Here is a 23967-nt window from a genome sequence, read left to right on the forward strand (position 1 = left end):
ATTAATTTTTCATTGTACACTACAAACAATCAAACAAAAAGTAAATGCATATAATTTTATGGCAACTAAAACCCGAGGTGCATAATCAAATAAATTGGGGAGGTGGAGGGAGAAAAGGTGGTGGTGAAGGTATGGGACTATACAGTTGAAAGATAGGTTAAAGGAATTGATTTGACTACTCATATCATCAAAATGCATTTCTTTTCGGTAGTCTGACCCATAAGAATTTCATGGTTAAGCGTGCTTGGCCTGGAGCATTTTAGGGATGGGTGACCTTCTAGAAAGTGTGCGAGTGAGTATAAAGTACACTGAAAAGCGTGGTGGTGATGTGTGGGGACAATCGATGGTCATCCGTCCGTTCACATATTTTATATTTTAATTGTCCGTTCACATATTTTATATTTTAATTTTTTGTTTTTATTTTAAAAAAAATAAATTCTCAATGGATGTGGCAACATCCGTTAACGGATTGCCACATCCGTTTTAATAAAATTTTTAAAACTATTTTGATTATTATTTAAATAATAGTATATAAATTAAATTAATAATAATTATTTTTTTAAATAAAATAAAATTAATTCATAAATAATTAAGTAATAATTTTAAATTAATTAAATAATATTTATATATTAATTTAAAATATAATAAATTTAAAATTTAAAATTTAAAAAGAAAAAACTTCATGGACATTGCCCACATCAATTTTAATAAATTTTTAAAAACTATTTTATTATTTAAATAATAATACATAAATTAAATTAATAATTATTATTTAATTAAATAAAATAAAATTAATTTATAATTAATTAAATAATATTTAAAAAAATTAAATAATATTTATATATTAATATAAAATATAATAAAATAAAAAACTAAAAACTCTAAAAAGAAAAAAACTTCACGGATTTTAATTATTATTTAAAATAATAATACATAAATTAAATTATAATAATTATTTTATTAAATAAAATAAAATTAATTTATAAATAATTAAGTAATAATTTAAAAAAAATTAAATAATATTTATATTAATTTAAAAATTTAAAAAAACTAAAAACTTAAAAAAAATACTAAATGGATGTGGGACATCCGTTTAAGAATTTTTTCTTCAACGGATGTCGACATCTGTTCAAGAGAAAAGGAGGAGGTGTAGGATATTTTAAAATATAAAGGATAATTTTGAAATTTAAAAAAAAATATAATGATACAGAGAGGAATGTGTGGTGGTGTAGGGAGTCATCCTCCCTACTTCATGGAGGTTTTGTATGCTAGGCCTATCTTCAAAGGGGTCAAGAAGTGGCTCATAAATTGCAAGTTAACATTGCAGGAACGTTTCCATATGCATTTCCAAGATTTCATAATGCAACTTCAATTTTTCAAAAAAATTCCATGACTAATGTTAACAATTTTTTTTTAATTTTTTCTCTTTCTTAATAAAATTCTGCTTATCAAAATTTCTTAACATTTTTAATGGATTTTAATATTAACGACCGTTTAATAAATTTTTTAATTTTTTTTATTTAAAACTTAAAATTATTTAATTTAATATATTAAATTAAACCAAAACTATTTACCGAACGCCATTTTGATGATCAAACCAAAACGGGTCGAACGCCCAAAAACCAAACGCTGGACGAAAATAAGCATCGTACGAACGCTGAAGAGAGACAGGAGACCGAGCATTCAAATGAGAATAACAACATCAAGACCGAACGTTCAACACATCAAGACCGAAAGTTATTTGCTGAACAAGAACACTATCGAACGTTATTTGCTGAACGGCTAGAGATCATGCGATACTAGGACGAACGCTCAAAACTGAACACTAGTCATCACTAGTACACCAAGACCGAACGCTCCCTACCTTAGAGCAACAGGTATCGGTTTGACAAAATTAAAGAACGAACGGTAACACTACAAGGCTGAACGAACAAACGCTGGAGGCTGAAAATTGCCGAACGTCCATGGCCGAACGATTTAGGACGAGCGGCCGAACAGTTGGAAAGCTTGTGGATAACCGAACGGTTGAAACTATGAAAGGCCGAACGTCCTAAATGTATGGATGGTTGAACGGTCGTGAATGAGAATAGCCGAACGTCAATGAAACCGAATGACCGAACGGTTGAGCATGAACGACGAGCGTCATTGAGATCGAACGGTCGAACGGTTGAATGTGTTAACACGTGAGACCTTGCATGGCCGAGCGGTAGTGGCGTAATGGCCGAAGACATGTGAGGCCGAACGACCGAGTGCTGAAATGTGGTCAAGGATGGACGAAAAGCCGAACATCTGTGATATTATTCAATAAGGAACGAACGTTCGCATGTAGGGGAAGGAACCGATCGTCAAACAAAATTTGGAGAAGAGAAGCGAACAGGCTGTGAAATTGATCAAAAACAAACGGTAGTTCAATGTAGAGAAGCCGAACAGTTGTGCACGACGAACGGTCACCATGGTAGAGGGTAACGGTCGCATAATTTAGAGGATGAACGGTATAAAGATATAGAGAATAGGAACGCACTGCAGAGGACGAATGCTTTCTTTTTTTATTATTATTATTTTATTATATTTTATTTTTTTTATTTTACACTTATGATGAAAATAAAACAAAACAATTAGTCCATCCGGACGAAATTGGGTGTTGACAACATGACAAATTATTGGCATCCTAGAACCTTCGTCTTATGCCTTATAAGAATATTTGGCTGATTATTTGTTCTCTACAAGTGAGCGTTCTAAATGTTTATATATATATATATAAAAGCAAAATTGTTTTTGCAGAACTGATTTGTGATAAATGGAGAAAAGCTTGTGATACTAAATTTTTCATCCTAGCAAGTCATGGGAGGTAAGTCCAAGATTATTAAGTAACTTCTAATACTTGGTCATTAGAAAACAGTGGATCATGAATTTCAATAAATTTAATTATTTTTATGTGTTTTTTAATTTATATTTTTATGACTTTTGGTTTTGTTAGTTTTTATTTTTTTGTGTTTTTATTTTGGTTATTTATTGTTTTAAAATTTAATTAATGTCCTACATTATATACTTGCTTGATTATTATCCCATATAGTTTCACTCTTACGTTGTTTTGGTATAAATATATGATTAAATTTTATTTTATTGTCGTGAAATTTATTTATTTTTAAAAGTTATAAGAAAAGTATTTAGGTGTAGTTTTAACACACAAATTTATTCGAAAATTGGATAGTTTGTATATTATACTCCATACTATTCGTTGAGCTATTAAAATTGGTTTGAAATATTAATTTCATTTTATATTGTTCCTTTAGCTATTATACTCCATACTATTCGTTGAGCTAAAATTTGTTACACGACTTAGATTTTATTATCTCATTTTTTTTGTTAGTTTAGAGGTAGAATATGAGTTTAATAATTATGTAATATAATTAATATAAACAAATTTATGTAATAATTTTGTTTTTCTTTTATCTTTCTATTTTAATTACACTATTTTATTGAGTTTGGATAGAAGCACGATTTCTCAATTCATTTTAAAAAGAAAGGTTATATCTATGGGTAAAATGAAAACAATTAGTGAGTAACCAAAAAAATATTAAACATTGTTCCTATTGGTTATATTTATGGGCAAAATGAAAACAATTAGTGAGTAATCAAAAAAATATTAAACATTCTTCCTACTACCTCACCCCACCTCTCACCTTCACCTTTACCTCTCTCAAAAATATATATATATATATATATATATACTTTCAATATAATAATTTGAATTATTGATTTAAATTTTCATTAAAACATGTACGGTAGAAAATTAAAGAAACTATTCGCACTAAGAATAACAATGTATTAATGAAAGAAAGGAACTATTTTAATAGTAATAGTAATTTTATATTCTTAGTCTCTTTATTCAGTCTCTCTATTCAGTCTTTTTATTCAGCTGCGGCAGCTTTTTGACTTCTTAAGCATATTTTTTGCAATCTACTAGGCTATTCTTTCTTATGGGGAGTATCATCATCGGCTTCCGCTTCTCCATCAGAATTATAACCTGTCTCTCCTTTTTCATCACCTTTTTCATCACCTTTCAAGCTATCAATATTTATCCCTATGCGCCTGAAGTAGAAATGATGTCGAATCATAGGTGACCACAAATTCCTATTCTCGAACAAAGACTCATACTCAAAGAAGAAGGGTTTAATCCAATAATCGCAAGCTCCAAGTCTAAAAGCCTTCTCTTGGGAAAGAGGAGTACAGTCCTCAGACATCACTGCAGATGGTTAAACAGTCAAAAGTTGAAAACTTAAGTAAAAAGGTAAAAGATTAGTTACTTACTGATGAAAGGAACATCAATTGCTTCATCATCGAGAATTTCCAGAAATTCATAGCCATCAATCAATGGCATATGGAGTTCCATGATAATCAAATGAAAGTCTATTTCTTTTTTCAGCAAAAGATCGACCGCACTTGTAGATTTAGAGCATATCTTAACTGCACACAGCTCAAAAGCATAAGAAAAAAACACAAATATTTCTCTTAAAAGAATGATAACGAATAAAATATTGTATATATCTAACCTTGATGAGAATTCTTGTTGCATGATTTCTCGATGAATTCAAGAACTTTGAGGTCAGTATCAATGGCAAGGACATTAAAATTTGATGGAAATTCAGGCGGGTCAATTGAAGAACTTTCGGCCATCACTCTCCACTATCACCTTATATCAGGAATGGAGAAAGCAAGGGAAAGAAATAAATACATATGGCATGGTATAACAAAATCCAAACAACAATATATATAATAATATTTTAATTAATAATACAAGCTTTGTTGGATTCATGTTAAAATGCATATTTCATTTACACAATAAAAGCATCTCAGAGATCACATCACCACACATTAACAAATTCTCAACTAATTGGATAAAAATATAAAATAAGAATGGTTTTAAAATTAAAATAATAAAATTTACAAAATTAAATATTAAAAATTAGTAATAAAATATTTATTAAAACTTATACATTTTATATTAAATTGTAATCTCTGAAAAATACAATAAAAGGTCCAAAATTTTAAAGGTATAGTTTAACTAGTCTACATCCAATATCCACCTCTAACTTAACATTAACTTAAAAAGATATCAGAAACAATTACTAAAATCTCCATAAAAAAATATACTAAGTAGAAGGATCTTTTAACGCTTCATTGTATAAATTAAAGAAACGAACCACTGTCTTCATAACAAAAAAAACAGAGAAAATATTCAAATTTGGATAAAATAAGGGGACCTCTCAATTTTTAGTTAGTTTAGGAATTTTAAAAATCATATTAAAAACGAACCAATGACATAGTATTATATATATGCATGCATTTAAATTTTGATCCTGACAATGTCCTTACAATCTTTTCTTTCTTTCTTTTGTGGCATTGACACAGTGGATACATAGTTAATGACCCAATGTACATGACAAATTATTGGCATCCTAGAACCTTCGTCTTATGCCTTATAAGAATATTTGGCTGATTATTGTTCTCTAGCAGTGAGCGTTCTAAATGTTTGTGTGTATATATATATCAATTGATTTTGTATCATTTATGATGTATGCTGTTATGATGATATACAGCATAACATCTGCAAAATTGCAAAATTGTTTTTGCAGAACTGATTTGTGATTAATGGAGAAAAGCTTGTGATACTGAATTTTTCATCCTAGCAAGCCATGGGAGGTAAGTCCAAGAATATTAAGTAACTTCTAATACTTGGTCATTAGAAAACAGAGGATCATGAATTTCAATATATGTTTTGGAGGTGGCGAAAAAGAGGCTGTGAATCTCATAAGACACTAAGGATCCACAAGAAGCAGCTGCGTGCTTAGCAAAGGAAACTTTAAGTAGGCTTAAAAAGAGGGGTCTATAAAGATAGATGACAAATGAAACTTAGAAAGATCCACCAAAGGTTTGTCCATGGTCAGAACACTTTCCCTTAATTTCTCATTAAGCCCATTAAATTTAAAATGAAAAAGTTAGTTTTAGAACTCACTACTAATCTACTTATTATTAGTTTGGCAAACTTAAAAGTATTTTCAATTTTGGTAAAATTCCTAAAGCAGGTTGAGTTACAAAGTTTAACCAACTACTCACTCTATTACTCTAACACACCCACTCCATCATCATTTATATATACTCCACATCTTTATCCCACATACCAAACTTTCTTTCCCCACGAAAATCAATCAAAAGACCAAAAGAAGATTCAAAAGCCACTATTGTTTTTTTTTGTTGTTGTTCTTAAGTGATTGGAGTGTTACGTGTAATTTGAGATATTCGTTGTGCAAGAAGGAAAAAGTAAATCAATCATCAGAACAAATATGAAGAGGGTTTCTGGCTCTAGCAAACCCTAATGTAGCCGCTGGTATACAGAGAATAATAAAGGCATCAAGAATTTGTCTCAATTATTCTGTGAGAGTCTCAATCAGAGGTTATGAATCATGTTGGTCTTATTTCGATTTCCATTAATTCCATCTCACCATAACTTTTAAAAAAAACAACAAACATTAATTTTAATTTGGTGAAAGATGTCATGAAATCGAAATATATTATAATGGATGTCTTTGTTTATTTAAAGCTTTTATAATAAACCATCTAATTTATAGACTCTGTAGGTGTTTCAATCAATGTCAATAACATCACAAAGATAACAAGTTTCAAACGTAGTTTCATTATGTTTGACTCAATTCAATGTAAAATGTGTCATTCTTTTCGTATTTAAGTTTCAGTGCCATCTTTTACCACTTCCCATGATTATTATTTTGTAGATTTTACCATTCCAGTGTTTCTTTCTCATTTTCTCATCAAATTTTAATGTATTGTAAAAACCTGTTGAAATCCTCATTAACATTTTATTATGCATTATGTGCCTGATATTGTGAATAGAACTCATCTTTCATATGAATTTTAAACAATATTATTAGAGTCAAGAAATCATCACACATAACAGTTTATATTTGAATGGCAATGCAGAAACACAAGTCCTTTCGTAGTATATATATATATATATATATATATATATATATATATATATATATATATATATATATATATATATATATATATATATATATATTATTCATTCAAAAAAGTATTAACCAACATAACATGTTACATGCATAATTAATACATGGTTCGAAACATAGATTCTGTTTTTTAGGCATTTAGATTTCACATACGCTTTTCCGGCCAATAAAATCTGTAATCCGACCACTGGTCATAGCACCAAGCATTGCACCAATGGTTACCAAAGAACCAAACATTGAAAACTACCAATCCCATCTTTTAGTTCTAATCTCAATGATGTTAAACATTTTCTCAATCCCTGAACCTATTTCTCCTCAATCAATACCATCTTTGCACCAAGACCAAGCTTTCCCCAGTCTGTTTTCAACCATGTAGGGAATGCAAATACTTTAATGCAAGAACCTAACATTGAACAAAAACTGATGTTCTAGACAATGCAAGTGAGAAAAAAAAGAACCAAAGCTATATATTCCACTGATTATCAATATGAGAGTAATAAGTTATCAAGAATGAACAATCTCAAATTAGCTCTCTTAGACATTTAAACAAATAGTTTATGAGCATAATTAACATATAATACTCAGAATTAAGACAAAACAAGCCAATAAAACTTCAACATTATATGAATCAGAGAAAAACAACAAAACAGAGACGCAAAACAGTGTCAACACAATAATGAATCAAATGAAAACACGACACAAAGGAGAGAGATTCTTAGCTTTTGAAGCACGTGAAAAAACCAGAGCTTTGAATACCACCTTATGGAAGAGGCTCCAAGGAAGAAGACTGAACGCGCGACGCGAGCTGATTTAAAGGTCCTTGAAGCTTCTCCGAGAATGAAACGCAGCAGAATAATGAGGAATTAGAGATCGAGAGAGATTCTACCAAAACCTAATCTGTTCGAAAACGAGGAGAAACTCAAAATGAACCGATTAATCGGTTCGAAAACGAGATTGAACGGTGGAAATGAGTTTTCAATCGAAGGAAAAGCTTTTAAACGGACCAAAAGAGGATTTAATCGGTGAAACTTGAAGAAAATGGTGAAAGGATGACGAAACCCTAGAAGAAGATGAAAATAATCGGTGGAAGAGGAAATTTGTCGTTGAATAGGCTGAGACAATGAAGAAATATGAAATAAGATGATGAATCTGTGAAGAGAAACAAAGCTTACGGTTGATGGTGAGCTCTCAAGAAGAAAATGCTCTAGTGGAAGAAGAGTGCGAGAATGAAGAAAAATTAGAGGCAATAGTGAGACAGCGGGACTAAGGGAAATGGAAAATGAGAGAGATATCATCATAATACATTAAGAAAATTTTAACTTTATGACAGGTGTTCATCATTTTGTAATAATAAATTTTGAACTTATTTTGCTATTGCATTTTATATTATGACAGATGTTTATAACTATTAAATAATATGTTTTAAATTTATTTAAAAGTTTATCATCACGTTTTATATTATGACTGTTAGTACAAAAATACGTCATAATATATTTAACTTTTATTATAATTATGTCACCGATCAATCTATTATGATGGATAATTTTCATCCATCATAATATGTCTGTCATAGTATGCTATTTTTCCATTAGTGGCGAGAAAGACTTCTTTGAGAAAATTTGTTCTTTAGATCGTTCCAGATCTCTGAGGCGTTGTTCATCCATATGACGCTTTGTCTAATGGACATGGAAACAGAGTGGACGATCCATGATTATTTTCACGATTCCAGGCAGCATGCTCTGGCTTATCTTTGTCAGGGGACCGAACATTGCCAAGAACGAATTCGATTTTGTTTTTAGCGCTAAGGACAGTTAACATTGAGCGACTCCAAGAATAATAATTTGTGTAATCAAGAACCGGTAAAATAAGAGTCGTGATTGGGTTCTCACCGGGATGAAGGTACAAATAATTGTGGAGGAAACTCTCTTCTGCCATGACTCAAGCAAGAACCAAAAAGAAAGAAAGAACGACAAGAAAGGGGAAAGAAGAAACAAAGTTACGCAGCAGAGCACTTCAAAAGAAGAGTTCTGATACCATATCAAGATAATAGAAGAAATATGCAGAGTAAAGATAGATCATTTAAGATATTTGCAATCGAAGAAGGAAGCACATAAGTCATACCTTAAGGAGGAGAACATGTAATCCAACCCTATGCACAGTGAAAAGAAAAATTGCATAGAGAAAGAAAGAGATGGATGTCTAGAACATAAAAGTGTATTATTGTAAAAATGAAACGTGTGTTACAGTTAAACCGGAAGAGAGAAAAAATAAAGGGGAAAAACAACGGGCTGGGCCGCAAGACAGTAAGCCCAATAGCTAATATTATCAACTGCCTCAGTTATTCCGTTTTGCGGTAAATTTCTGCAAGTCCAAGGAGTAAATAGGCATCCACCCCAAAGTCCGTATATGAAGATCGACATACCAAGTTTTGAGGGCACAGATGCAATGGGCTAGATATTCAAAATTTTATAATATTATGACTAATGATATATGACACACTTTTACATGTAAGGAATTTCTTTAATTTTCAATTGAATAAAAACATATAGGATCTTAAATTTCATAATTCTCACTATTCTCACATACATAGTATAAGAAAACTTATCTGAATCCATTTTATAGTTGCTTCCTTTCAATTGTTCTCCCTTCTCTTATTCCTCTTTGATTCTTCCTTGACGATGATATAGAAATTGTCGAGGATGTTTTTCTCTGCCAAAGTCACAGTTTCTTGTTCTTTCTGAGAACATTACTTTTTTCTTTCACTTTTCACAAACTTAACGTGTCAACGGTAGTAAAACATTTTTCCTCTTTTATGATATTTAACCAACTTTAGTAAAATACCAAAATACCCTTTATTGAAGTGAGAAAAGAGAGATTAATTTTAACAACTCTAAAATAATCATATAACTTTAATACCTTATATTCTAATAATCTATCACATTAGAATCTTTATATTAAAATTATACTTTAAATTTCATGAACCAATTCTTAAATTAATATGATTCAACATCACATTCATTTGAAATAGAACACAAAGGTAAAATAATCATAAAAAGATAAATTTTTGTATTTTTTTTTAAATATTTAGGTGTCTTATATAATCATTACTCATCTAAATACAGCAGAATTGGAACCCCTACCACAATTTCTTCCTCATCATCCTCTATAATGCCTTCTTCAACCTCCGTGACAGCCCGCACACCAATTCCTTTTGTGCTAGCTCCTGCCAATACCTGCTATAAACACTTATCTCAAGCTGAGATCACTGTTCATCGTGAAAAAGCGCTTTGCTATATTGTTATGAAAAATTTAACCCAAACCATCGTTGTAAGACTCGTTTCTTTCTGTTAGTTGCTGAAGGTGAGAACGTGGAGAATGTTGATAATAGTGGTGAGGACGTTGAGAATGGTGATAACATCTCACCTACCCCTTTAATTTTTTTTGAATAATTCTATTTTTAATCTTAATAAATATTTTTTTAAATTATTTTTTTATTAAAATTATTTTATATTTTTTAACAGAATTTATAAATGTTTTTAAAATTCATTTTTAGATTTAAAATTTAACAATAATCTAATTTAATTTAAAATTTGAATACTATTTAATATAGGTTTGTATCTTAGTAATTATTAAAATATAAATTTTATTATTATAATAATTATATTATAAATAAAATTAAAAATAATTAAAATCAAAATAGAAATAATAAAAATTAAAAAAATTAAAAAACAAATTTAAAAAATAATAATATAAAATTAATTTAATATACTTAAATATATTAAATTATATTAAATAAAATAAAATAAATATTAAATATTAAATATAAAATAGAAAACAAAATAAAAAAAATTGTTTATATGGATTTGGATATAGATAAATAATTATTAAAATAAAAATTATATTTTAATAATTACTAAGATATAAATATATTTTAAATAATAATGAAATTTTAAATTAAATTAAATTATTATTAAATTTTAAATCAAAATTGAAATTCTTTATTAAGAAAAAGAAAAAATTAAAAAAACATTTATTGTCTTGGTCTTTGAATACGAGTCTGAGTTGAGGAGCCAAGAAGAGGATGTCGGGTATGGGTGACGGGGACGTGGGCACCGCCCAAGACGCGGTGAGGATTCGACGGTTGGAGAAGCAGAGAGAAGCGGAGCGTCACAAAATCCAAGAACTCAAAACCAAGTCTGCCTCCGCCAAGGGCCAACTCGGTCTCCTCCAATTCGGTTCCAGCGCTTCCGAGGTACCATGTTCTTCCAATTTCTGTCCTTTCTTCGTCTAGGGTTGCGCTTTTTTAATCTGACAATCATTTTAACTTTTCTTGAATTTCAGATTCTAGAGACCGCCTTCAAAAAAGAAACCGTGGGTTTGGTCACCAGAGAGCAGTATGTGGAGAAGGTATGCGATCGTTTTCTTTACTTTTTCATGGCATACTGGGGTGTGACTGATGTTATGTTTGTTCTTTTATTTGTTAATTGTAAAGAGTTAATATTCAGAGAAAAATAGAGGAAGAAGAGAAGGAGAAACTTCAGAAGCAGCAGCAAGAGTTCGTCTTCTCCCCATTTTTTCCCCTTTTTTCTTTGTTTATAATTACGTATTCACAATCTTCAAACAGGGAGGAGGAGCTTCAATTAGAAAAGCGTAAAAAGAGGAAGATCAAGGGCAAGCGTAAAAAGCGTAAAAAAATAAATAGTGAATATGAAACATAAATTTCTATTCAAGAAATGTAATCAGGTATTGATCTAAATGGTCAAATAGACACATATTACTCAAAATAAAATAGTTAGGGTATGCATTTTATCCAACATGTTTCAACATGAATTTTATCCAACATGTTTCAACATGAATTTTATCCAACATGTTTCAACATGAATTTTATCAACATGTTTCAAGATCTAAATGGTCAAATAGACAAATATAAATAATAAAATTTAGTCTATAATGCATCTTATCCAACATGTTTCAAGATAAGTGAATCAATCTTACTTTTTATGAAGGTAGGGTGACGTCTCAATTTTGCATTTCAATTCAACACGTGGCGTTCAAAAAATCAACATTTTTTTAACTCCAAAATTCTTTTTCAAGTCGTGAAAAATTTAAAATTCAAGAGATAATATGCTATCGTTTGAATTGAAACTGTTTGCGGTAAAAAATTGATAATGTTATCAATGTTTTTGAATTTTAAAATATCGTACTAATAAATAAATTGACTTCGATACACTTTTATAAGGTGTGTGATATAATAGCTGAGTTATAGATAATTTACCACTATAAGATAATTATCTAATTTTTTGTTTTATTTTTTTTTCTAACATCGTATTCAATGTAATTATTTCCTTCTTCCTACCTAGTGGCATGAAAGTATATCTAATCAAATTGTACACGTTATATTAAGTTTTAGAATGACTTAAATTAATATGATATTTGTTTGAAAACTTACTTACTTAGATAGGTAATTTGATACATAAACTATATATGTAAAACTTAATATTATAACTAAGATCACTTTAAGAAACAAGGTTGACCTTTAGGTGTGAATAATTCAACCTGATCGTTTGATTCTATAAAACAAAAAATAGAAAATTGATGTCCATATAAAAATAATTCCTCATTGATGAAAATAAGGATAAAAACATTATTGTATTATTAGGAATTTAAGGTGAGTTAAAATCTTAAATCATATAAAAATGAGTAAAATATCTTTTATATATATATAAAAGCATAAGTTCAAAAATTCATTATTTTAATATTTTAAATTGAAAGTAGTGTTTTGATTTTTAATATATGTTTGTTTGCAAAATAAAACTTCACAATGATATCAAAATTAATTGATAGTTGATATTGGTGACGGCTCACGAGTATGTATAAAGTAAGGGAAAAATATTTTTTTGATATCGAAAGTCTTCTCTTTTAGATGTCAAATGGAAGATATTATAAATCATGAACAGATATTAAAAGAGGCTTTATCCATCCTCCTAAAATAAATTTTGTACCAGAAAGCGAAAGTCTTATATACTAATTTGATTTTTTTAGTTAAGTATTTTCATAAAGTCTTAGTTTTTTAATCTGGTTAATTTTTTAGAAAGTCTTAATTCTTGTTAATTTAATTTGGGCTAAATATGTTTTTAGTCCCTCAACTATCAAGCGATTTTGTTTTTCGTCCCTGTTTCAAACTTTGTACGTTTTGATCCCTCTTCTTAAGGAAATCATAACTTTTGGTCCTCAAAAACTAACGCCGTTAAATTTAATCTGACGCTGACGTGGCTAACGGTATGCCACACATGATACCAGCTTTCACAATAATCTTGTGCCACGTTCACGGTGTGCCACTATTCACCACCCTCTTCTCCTTCTTTCCTCTTCCACCACCACCTTCCCCTTCAACTTCGTCCTCACGCAAGCTCGCCACCACCAACCTCTCACGCAAGCCGTCGTCGCCAACCATGACTAAACTCAACCCTAAATCGCGCTCCAAAGAAGAAACCCATCCACGCATATCACAACGCCATTGACCGCGTGACACAGAATCAGAACCCGCGATCGGCGCGACTTCGGCTCTTCCTCTTCCCCGAAGGGGAAGACTCTCGAACCAGTAGCATCACCTCGCTATTGAACGGCTCAGCCAAACGCGAGAACTGGTTCCTCGACGCACTAAACGGTGGCGTTTCGGGTCTCAAGCGTGGCCGCTCTGAAGCCTTTTCCATGGTCTCGAAAGTACCCGATTACCTCTTCGGATTAGACAACTCCGACGACACACACCAACGCGACCCACGACCCAAGGACCGACCCGTTCTCCAAGACAACGTTTCCGTTTCGGATTCGGGTTCTCCCGCCCCGGTTGTTTCCTCACCGTACTGTTTCACCTCATCAGCGCCCTGCGTTCCTTCTCTTCTGAACCTTCCCTCAGCAAAGACTAAACTTTCAAACTCTGTTGCTGATTCGGACTCCAAGGAAAATCAAATGGAACCTGAAACGGAACCGCAACCCAACCTCAACCTAAACCTCTACCCGAGTAACCCTGTAGTCCACTACCCCCAAGAATCTGCATATTCTGGTCATACAGTAAACCCAGTTCCTGTTTTCTATGTTCCCAGTCCGGTTCAACCGGGAACTGTGTCGGTTAATATGCAGTAGACACCTTACTCCTACGTTCAACAACCATACCATGCAGTGGTGCCATCTCAGGTTCCCATCGACTACCATCATTTGATTCCGGGTTCGGGTCAAGTATATGGTGCAGGCGTTGGCAGATGACTCCACTGCAACCTTACAATCCTTCCGCCTCAGTGGTTCTCGACGGTTTGAAACAACACATGTATCATGCCGTGCCAAATTCCGACCTGGTTCCCGTACACCCGATGATGCCCATGACCGATGCTGATGAACTGCAGAGAGGTGGAGCGGAGTAAATTTCCCTTAACCCCCTGGCAATAAATTTCCCTTTTTTCCAGATTTTCTCCCTCAGGTGTGATAAAGATCACCTTAAAAACTGAGGCAGTAACGTCTCTTTCTCACCACCTTGTTTTTATCTTCTTCTTCAATTTTCTTTATTACATCCCAATTAATACCATGAAATAAAGACACTTTCATTTGGCAAAACTGATAGAAAAAACGGAGGGCAGCGGAGGTCGCCGAAGGGCGGTGGAGAGCGGCGGGGCTGAGGTGAAAGATCGAGGCAGAGGTGGTGGTGTCGGGGGTGGAGGTCGAGAGAGGGAGGAGGGTCGTTAGCCAGCTCAGACTATTTGTATAGATTTTCAATTTTTACCATGACAGAACGTGGCACACCGTTAGTCACGTCAGATTAAATTTAACGGCGTTAGTTTTTGAGGACCAAAAATTATGATTTTCTTAAGGAGAGGGATCAAAACGTACAAAGTTTGAAATAGGTACGAAAAACAAAATCGCTTGATAGTTGAGGGACTAAAAACATATTTAACCCATGTAATTTATTTTAATCTTTTTTACTAATACCATTTAAATAGACATCCTACTCACATTTCATCATCTATTTTGAACCATGTTAATACTAAATTAAACAAAATTAACAAAAATCAAAATCCACTTTAAAAAAAACAAAAGCCAAATTAATATTTAAGTCAAATTAGAATAGAAGAAACATTGAACACTTTCAAAATAGGGTCGGAAAATAGGTTTATTTTTTTTGTCGTTTCATGTTTTTTTTTATTTCTTTATCAGTTTTTTCTTTTTCGACCCAATTATTTTTTAAATTCCACCACTACTACAAAATTAGCTATAAATAGCGCTTAATAGATAGCGCTTTTTTAAATAAGCGCTATCTATTAATGTGTGGAACAATAGATAGCGCTTGTTTAAAAAAACGCTATCTATAACTATGACAATAGATAGCGTTTTTTTAAATAAGCGCTATCTATAACTATTTAATATTATTTTTTTAATTCATAAAATAATAGATAGCATTTTTCTAAAAAAGCGCTATATATTATGTTACAATAAATAACATTTTTTAAAATATACTATTAAAACTGATTTGAAAAGAGGTTTTCAATCCTTCTTAGTCGGAGTGTTTTTACGTTTTCGAGCTTCTTTTTATTTCAGCATCTTTTTACTCTTATATTTTTCAAAATTTCCCCCTTTTTCCTATTTACTCTCGTATTTTCCAAAATTTTCTCCCCCCTCCTATATTTTCAGTTTCACTTAAAGGTACAAATTCATCCCCAAATTTCAATTTCGATTTGCCTCTAAATTTTACTTCGTGCTTGCTCTCAAATTTCACTTTGCATTGATCCCAAACCTGCATTACATTTATCAAACCTAATAGTTCTTAGTGAAGCAAGTCATTATTGCGTTGTCTTCTCCATCATTGCTCATCGGCCGACCAAAGTTCAGTAATTGCGGTCACCTATAAGGGTTTAGGAAACCAGCCTCCTTCTAGAAATTAGTACGGTCGTGGCTAGGTTTAATGCTTCGCCAGAAGTTCTGGAGAGAGAAGTGATGGTGTTGTTGAAGGCATCACCAACAAACCACACCTCGAGTCAACGCTCTCCTTTGCAACATCTTCATTCTGCTCGCGTCAGCGATCTCCTTTGCCACATCTTCATTGTGCTTGCGTCAGTGCTTGCACCTCATTTTCAGTTTCGCGTTGCTTCTCTCATTCTTGCGAAGCATCGCCATCAAACCATACCTCGATTTCTCTCTCCTGCAACAGCCACAGTTCTTCACATATCCACCTTTTCTCCTCACATTTCTACTTTATTTCAGCTATTTCGGCCTTAGAAACACCATCTTCACCGATGAGTTCTTCGATCTATGGCCTCCGCTAGGGTTTCCCTCATCTTTCATCTTTTTCTTTGATTTTAACCGTTTAACTCTTTTGCTTCGATTAAACACTTTCCACCGTTTAATCGGTTAACCTAGTGTTTTAAGGTTCTTTCACCGTTCGATTTAGGGTTTCCTTGCTTCATTCACAGTTTTGGTTCATTTGCTCTTTTATTCGTATCATTCCGCTGCGTTTCACTCTTTGAGGGAGCTTCGAAGGAGTCCATAGCATGTTCGTTTGGGGTTCTTCTCGGAGCTTATTCCATCACCTCCCTTCGCAAGCGTGAGATGATATCTTTATCTATTCTCTCCTAATTTGGGATTTCAATGTTAACCTTCAGAATTCATTTTCACTTCTTTTTATCCCAACTTCTCTAATTTGTACCTTTTTATTATTCTTTGTTGATTCCAATGACATATTATAACTTCATTTCCTCGCAGCACCGATGTAGGTTGAGGCCAAAAAAGCTCACTGGAAAGAATCACATTTGGACATCCATTGGTGGTTACGAGGTGGGTGGAGGATAACCAGAACTGGAGAAGGATGAAAAAAGGAATTTTGTTTTTGGTGAACATTGATGTCAATATTCTTCTATATAAAATTACTTTTTTGGTTTCACGGTAGATAATAATATCCTTCAGAATTTCGTTTTTAACTTAGTGTGTGATCCATATAATTGATTTCACTTACTAAGATAAGGTTATTGTTGATGTTATTATTGTGTTAGTTGTTGATTATTGCAGCCACAGATGACTGTAATTGATTTCATTAATACTGCAAATAAAAGGGTTGGCTTTCTCAACAATAGACCAGAACTGCATCTATATTCAAGGGGTTGATTATGAGGTAAATTTTCTCATTTTCTAATAAATGTATTACTACTTTTGTCAACCAAAATATAAAGAAAAAGAAAGGTGTAATATGAGTTTTGTTTTCTCCCATACATTACAAAACATAGATTATGGTGTGTGGGTACTAACTCATGAAGTATATTTTAAATGTGATTCGAAGTTAAAGTCCAATTATTGTTTATTTAATTCATTTGTATATATTGTACTATAGTGACAGTGGCTCTGGATCTCATTATAAAGTGAAGGTTATCTTCAAGGGTTGATAAAATCTACTTTTCATTTGTTTGAAATAAAGCAATATATTTGCTCTCTTATTCCTTTCCTCTAACAAAATCCAAGATCTCAACGTAACTTGTTTTTATTTCATCAATCTTGACCTTTTATCTACATGAAGATAATAACCTATAATCTCATTATGGTTCTTATAATGTAAATCCTATATTATTCTATTTAATGAATATTTATTCAAGATAAGTTTATGTTATTCTGATTGTTATAAAAGATAACTTGGACTCTCAAATTCTTAACTTCCAGGCACCTAGTTGTTTTCTTTGCATCTTGTGTCGAAGCTGATTCCAAGGATTAAATAGGTTGAGCTTTCCTTCTCATTCATTGGAGGCTATAATATACTTGTGAAAAAATGTTTGTGGTATACTTTCTTATTCTTTTGTATGGAATTTACTATGTCCAATAGCCCAATAGATCTTGATCATTTAGTCCAGAAACTAATCATATGTTATCAGATAAAGAAACAATTTTAGATATGTTGTCTTTTAATTTATCGTTTCAACTTTGATAAGTTGATCCTTACTAATGACATCAAGATAATGAAGTTTGAACTTTAATAACTTTGAAATATATGTTTCAATCATTATAGATTCAACTATATACCCCGACATGTAGTTGAAAAAGAGTTTCTGAGGCAAGTTATCTTCTCCAATGTTTTAGAGTACATATAGGAGTGAGTATAAAATTTCCCCCCTTAAATGATTACTGATTTTTATTCTTCTTATGTAGACTGCTTTGCTCACATAGGCCTCAATACTCCAAGGAAAAGTGTGTTAAAATCAATGCTTTTTTGCTTTTATGATTATGTGCTTTTATGCTTCTATAATTATGTATTCATCTTGTTCTTTAGTGTATTCATGGTAAATTCATTTCATAATACCTTTATGCTAGTGGAGATTACATCATTGTGAACCACATACATTCATTTTGTTCATGTTTCAGTTAACACTTTGGTTATTCCAAGATATGGAGCAAGTGGAGACTAATCCTTCTTGTACTGACTTAGCATATGAGAAGGCTATTTCAGATGGTGTGGATGTTCTTGACTGTCCTGTTCAAATGTCCAAGGATGGAATACGTTTTTGCTTAAGCTATATTGATCTTATTGGGCTGTAAAGTATTTATTATTATCTGTGCAATTTTCTGTTGTTGCTTTCATCTCTAAATTGTACTAATGTATCGTGTTGTGCATGGCAGAGGCAAAACTCCTTACAACTCCACCAAGGTTAGTATATAACAACTTGATAATTGATAAATATTGTAGCTTTTGTACTCAATATATTATCTTGCAGTGCATCACTAATCGTGGGCCTAATTTTTTCTTACTATTGGATGACTTCCATGTTACTAATGCTGCCAATCTTGATCAATCAAGCATTAATTTCACATTAGAAGTTCACCACAGCTTCACTTCGTCAATTTTACTTTTACTTTTTTAGTATCTGTTTTTGATAGAATGAGTTAGTTTAGATACCATATTTTATTTCTTCTAGATAATAGGTCGATTGGTTTATGTACAGTTTTATATTGATTAAATCAATTTGTTTAGTCTAGCTTGATTAAATCAATTTGTTTAGTCTAGCTTGTTTTCTAGGTACGTATAGTGATATTTTGCATTTTTAGTTTTCTAGAATACATAATTGTTATAACAGTGCTCTTTTATCATTTATAACTTGCTTACTGTTTTAAAGTTGAAGGAACTTGTTTAATGTTTTGAAGGTAGCATTGGATATTGTCTTATTTTGCTTTTTTTTGGTTTTCATAGGTAAATTTTTATTTCTTTGTTATTTTTAGTAGTTAGCATAGTTTTCAATAGTCTTGTAGCATTTAAAACATGTTTAGAGAGTTACATTACAAATTCTGGTTTGACAAATATTTCTTTAGTCAATTTAAACTTGCCTGAATATATTTTGCTTCTGTTTTTACGCATTTCTTTAATATTTTGCTTCATTGTCATAATAATTTTTTTTAGTAAAAATTAAATTGATTAATTTTATATTATTTTTCTTTTTTGCAGTATTTTTTTAGTTACAGATATCAACAATATCGTGACAGTCAAATCATTGAAGTTAAGGAAGATTAATGTTTACATGTAATTAGTACATACTTATAGGATATGTTATGGTATGTAATGCTTATAGGTACGAATAGAATATATGTTTATATTTGAAACATTATTGTACAAATAGTTATTTTTTATATTAATAAACATTCTTTGAGACATTTGTCTTTCTCATATTTTTTTTAATATTTTATATATATTTTTTATAATAGAACCAATAAATATCACAGGTTAAAACATAATAAAACTAATATTTTATATTTTTTTTTATTTGTTTTTGAGATATTTTATTAAATTTTCTTTTTTTAAAATTATTTTTTTTTAAAAAAATTTAGACCAATAGATAGCGCTTTTTTAAATAAGCGCCATCTATTGTTGTCTGACAATAGATGTATTTTCTGACAGTAATAAATAGCGCTTTCTTAAAAAAGTGCTATCTATTGTCAGACACTAATAGATAGCGCTTTTTTTAGAAGCGTTATCTATTAATAGATAGCGCTGCCATAGATAGCGCTTAAAAAGCGCTATCTATGATAAAAAAAAGCGCTATCTATGCACTTTTTTGTAGTAGTGCACCCACTTTCACTCTTTCACTCACGACAGCTCGCTTTCACTTTCTCTCTAACACCATTCTCCATTTCCGTCGTTTCTTCTTCCTTCTTGGTGCGTTGGTTGTGCGTCGTTCGTGGCGGTGGCTGTTCGTGGCGGTGGTTGTTCGTGGCGGTGGTTGTTCGTGCGTTTGCTCTCCAACAGGTTAGTTGTAAGATCCTTGAAAATATTTGTATTTCAGATACTAGAAAAAAAAAAGTAAAAAGTGAATAGTAAATATATATATATATATATATATATATATATATATATATTGGAAAGGATGAGTATTCCACGTTGCCTTGAGTCATAAGAGATCAGAATTCACCAAATTGTAAATAAAAAATTATTTTTGTAATAGTAAAATGAATAAAAAAATGAATAGTTAAAATGAATAGTAAAAATGAATAGTAAATTTTTTTGCTATATATAGCTAAGGGGGGAGGCTGAAAATTTATACCAAAAAAACTTAAATTTTTTTTGAGAGAAGAGAGTTGGAAGAATTTCTAATTGCAAAGGGGATATTAAGAGTATTTCAGAGAACGAGGAGATTAAGAGGTAAGGGTAGCTAACCTTGAGTATTTCGTTTCGTATTATCTGGAGTCTTGAATATGCAATATTTTGCTTTTGTCTGATTTTAAATTTTGAATATGAAGTATTTTGTTTCTGTATGATCTTGAAATTTGAATGAGAACATGCTTTTGCGTTTAGATCCAAGTGTGATAATTGTAAAATGTGATGTTGATTATGTTATGTCATTTGTATATTATTAGTTGTTTATTTTTGTATTTTTGGATGGATTAGAAGTTGTCTAACCGGCTCTGCCAGATTCAACTTCTTGTTTTCCCAAAGCTTTTGTTGTTTCTTATATCTTTATATTGTATTTTTGGAAGGACGAGAAGTTGTCTAATCGGCTATGCCAGATTCAACTTCTTGTTTCCCCTTACCTTTTATTTCTTATTTATATTGTATTTTTGGAAGGATGAGAAGTTATCTAACTGACTCTGCCAGATTGAACTTCTTGTTTCCCCAGAAATTTTATTGTTTTATCTATTTTTTTATTGCATCTTTCTAGAAGGATGAGAAGTTGTCTAACCGGCTCTGCCAGATTCAACTTCTTGTTTCCCCTGAAATTTTATATTAATATTATTTTGATGGTAAGGGGAGCTAATTATTTTTGTATGAATTTATTTTATAAAAATATATGCATATGAATGTTGAACTGGTGTGCTCTTGTGAAACTGTTTTATGACTTTTATTATATTGGGTGTTATAACTGAAACTGTGAAATTGTACATGTTGTGATGTGATGAATTCAATCTGTTTTGAATGAGTTTGTTGGCTGAAATTGATCTTGTTGGAAGGTCTGGAGTAAGGGTTCTGTAATAGCTTGTATATGGGTATTAAATAGATGTACAGATACTGTTTGAGGTTGTTGTGAGAGGAAGTGAAAATATTAAAATTAGGCATTTCAGATTTATAGCATAAGAGAACAGGGTAGATAATTTAAGGTTTAATTGCTTCCTTTGTCCCCAGTTTGGTTGAATTGTGTCAAATTCATCCTCATTTTTAAAAAAGTTTCATTGTCGTCCTCACGTGGTGTAAAAGTGTCAATTGAATCCAAACATAGAAAAAATTTGTGTCAAAGTAGTCATTTTTCCTATATCTCTGTGTCTTCCTTTCATACAATCAAGTACAGATATTCATTTTACCTTATCCAATTTAAGGCTTTTCATAGCTCCAGAGAAGTGACATATGAAAGGAAGACACAGAGATATAGGAAAAATGACTACTTTGACACAAATTTTTTCTATGTTTGGATTCAATTGACACTTTTATACCACGTGAGGACGACAATGAAACTTTTTTAAAAATGAGGATGAATTTGACACAATTCAACCAAACTGGGGACAAAGGAAGCAATTAAACCATAATTTAAATAAATCAATTGTTAATTATTGAGGGCCTTTCTTTGTTGGTAGGATAGAGGAACCTTAAAAACCTGAGTTGGCACATCCCTGATCATAGAGCAGCCTTGGCCTGGTCCAGTCAGTTGTGACTAGTCATATGTGCTGGCGTCGAAGGTGAGTTTGATGCGTTCAGACATCTGGGTCCTCTCCGGTGACCAATTGGGGTAAAGAAAAATCTCTACTAGGATGAAAATAAAATAAAACAAGTTGATTATAGATGCATAATATTATCATGGTAAAAATTTCATATATATTTTATTTATCATTACATTGAGCCCAGACTTTAATATGTAGTTCCTAAGATATGTTGATATATTTTGGTTGATCCATGATCTTTGTTTGGTGAAAATATGTTGAGTTATACTCGTTATGGGCAAAATGAGTTTATAATATGAAGCATGATATCTGGCAATATGTTTAATTTATTGATACCAAAACGGGTTATTATGAATTCATGATTAAAGAATGAACATGATTGAGTTAGGTAGATAAGAGGGTATGAATTGTTGGTTTTATGAAATGTTGGAGTGAATATGAGAAATCATTACTTATGAAATGATGTTTACTACCGGGAGTAGTATGTTCGAGTTATACCATGAGAGTTTGGTATGAGCAAAGTAACACCTGAGGTTTATGAAAGCAGGTAGAAAGTGGTCTGACCATAAGGCTTTGACATAAACATATGATTCGTAAGTTTTATAGAAGCAGGCAGAGAGGGGTCTGACCATAAGGCTTCAGAAAGTAAGACATAGTATATAAGTGAGGCTTAAGAAAGCAGGCAGAGAGCGGTCTGACCATAAGGCTTCATGAGTAAGCATGGTACACTTGTAAGATTTATGGAAATGAGAAAGACGATTTTGATAATGATGAATTAATGACATCGGAATAATGATATTTTATCAATTGCAGAAATACATGATTATAATATTTTTATTACAAGTTTAATAATTTTATGATATGGTTGGCTTACCCTTATTTGTTTGTACTATGATCATATAACTCATGTTATATGTGATTAGATAATGTTGCAGATGCGGTTGAAAAAGCTTAGAGATGAGAGAGATGCGGGGAAAAACTTTCAGGGATTTTTGTAAAAAGAATAAATTTGTATTGGGAAGATTATGTTGTGTAAAACTTATAAGTTGAAATTTCAATGGTGAAGACTATATTGTTTAAAGTTTGTAAGTTTGGTATTGTACTTTGGAGTAATTGAAATAAAGTTTGATTGTTTATATGAGATATCAAATTAATTTAGTCTCTACTATCAGTAATACCCTTTAAAATATTTGGGTGTTACAGCAGCTGTGCGACTTAAATATTTTTTTTTTGAACATACATTCGCAAAGCGCACTTCAACTATGCGCTATGCGAATTAAAATAAAAATTCCCTCTCACATCAAATTCGCTCTGCGCAAAATTTAGCCTTGCGAATATTTTAACAAAGCTCTCCCTCAAACTTTTGGTAGCATAGCGCAAAGTGTGCGATATGCGAATTAATGCTCACTTTCTCCTAAATTGCTCTAGTGATTTTATTCGCCTTGCTTATCCAATGCGCTATGCGAATCCTTTTGCATAGAGAAAATTCAATTTTTTTAATCGCAAAGCGCATGTAATGCGATATGCGAACAACAATCTCAAAACAATTTCTTTTTCTCTCTCGCATAGCGCCTGAAATTCGCTGTGCGAATAAATCACTGCTTCATAAAATCATCTAGTCGCTTAGCGCATCTCAGTTGTGCGTTGTGCGACTAGAGCGTCAGAAATCAATATTCAACCTTCATCAATACTTCCTCTCCACAATCAATCTCAATAATTACAGAAACACAATCAACAAACACATATATACAAACAT

The 23967-nt window shown here is 31.6% G+C and overlaps 2 protein-coding genes and 1 pseudogene across 6 annotated transcripts; 2 read left to right on the forward strand and 1 right to left on the reverse strand.

Moving 5' to 3' along the window:
* Positions 1-3805: 3805 nt before the first annotated feature.
* On the reverse strand, positions 3806-9260 carry LOC108318785 (two-component response regulator ARR14). Of its 4 annotated transcripts, none has more exons than XM_052873916.1 (5): positions 8222-8322; positions 7809-7875; positions 4554-4693; positions 4312-4467; positions 3806-4246 (listed from the first exon to the last, which is right to left on the reverse strand). In XM_052873916.1, the coding sequence occupies exons 3-5, from the start codon at positions 4675-4677 to the stop codon at positions 3969-3971; spliced, it is 558 nt and encodes a 185-aa protein (XP_052729876.1). In that variant the 5' UTR covers positions 4678-4693; positions 7809-7875; positions 8222-8322; the 3' UTR covers positions 3806-3968. The 4 variants fall into 4 exon arrangements, with proteins under 4 accessions (XP_052729876.1, XP_052729880.1, XP_052729883.1 ...); XM_052873920.1 differs by having other exon boundaries at positions 7809-7946; positions 8222-8321; XM_052873923.1 differs by lacking the exons at positions 7809-7875; positions 8222-8322 and adding an exon at positions 9171-9260.
* A 1827-nt stretch (positions 9261-11087) lies between these two features.
* On the forward strand, positions 11088-11858 carry LOC108323156 (protein XAP5 CIRCADIAN TIMEKEEPER). Of its 2 annotated transcripts, XR_001831650.2 has the most exons (4): positions 11088-11301; positions 11391-11456; positions 11542-11604; positions 11674-11858. XR_001831650.2 is itself a non-coding variant. In XM_017555520.2 (3 exons), the coding sequence occupies exons 1-3, from the start codon at positions 11131-11133 to the stop codon at positions 11545-11547; spliced, it is 243 nt and encodes an 80-aa protein (XP_017411009.1). In that variant the 5' UTR covers positions 11088-11130; the 3' UTR covers positions 11548-11858. The 2 variants fall into 2 exon arrangements, 1 of the variants encoding a protein (XP_017411009.1); XM_017555520.2 differs by having other exon boundaries at positions 11542-11858.
* Positions 11859-12918: 1060 nt separating this feature from the next.
* LOC108323146 (uncharacterized) lies at positions 12919-14467 on the forward strand (annotated as a pseudogene).
* The last annotated feature ends 9500 nt before the right edge of the window (positions 14468-23967 follow it).

This window comes from Vigna angularis, chromosome 1 (genome assembly GCF_016808095.1).
Source record: "Vigna angularis cultivar LongXiaoDou No.4 chromosome 1, ASM1680809v1, whole genome shotgun sequence".
Lineage (NCBI taxonomy): Eukaryota > Viridiplantae > Streptophyta > Magnoliopsida > Fabales > Fabaceae > Vigna > Vigna angularis.

What these genes read in the sequence shown, in the direction of transcription:
- LOC108318785 (XM_052873923.1), bottom strand. Translation starts at nt 4,677, where the DNA reads ATGGCCGAAAGTTCTTCAATTGACCCGCCTGAATTTCCATCAAATTTT. An exon ending in CAACAAGAATTCTCATCAAG is followed by an intron (nt 4,468 to 4,553) that starts GTTAGATATATA and finishes AGCTGTGTGCAG; the next exon opens with TTAAGATATGCTCTAAATCT. An exon ending in AATTGATGTTCCTTTCATCA is followed by an intron (nt 4,247 to 4,311) that starts GTAAGTAACTAA and finishes AACCATCTGCAG; the next exon opens with TGATGTCTGAGGACTGTACT.
- LOC108323156 (XM_017555520.2), top strand. Translation starts at nt 11,131, where the DNA reads ATGTCGGGTATGGGTGACGGGGACGTGGGCACCGCCCAAGACGCGGTG. An exon ending in TCGGTTCCAGCGCTTCCGAG is followed by an intron (nt 11,302 to 11,390) that starts GTACCATGTTCT and finishes CTTGAATTTCAG; the next exon opens with ATTCTAGAGACCGCCTTCAA.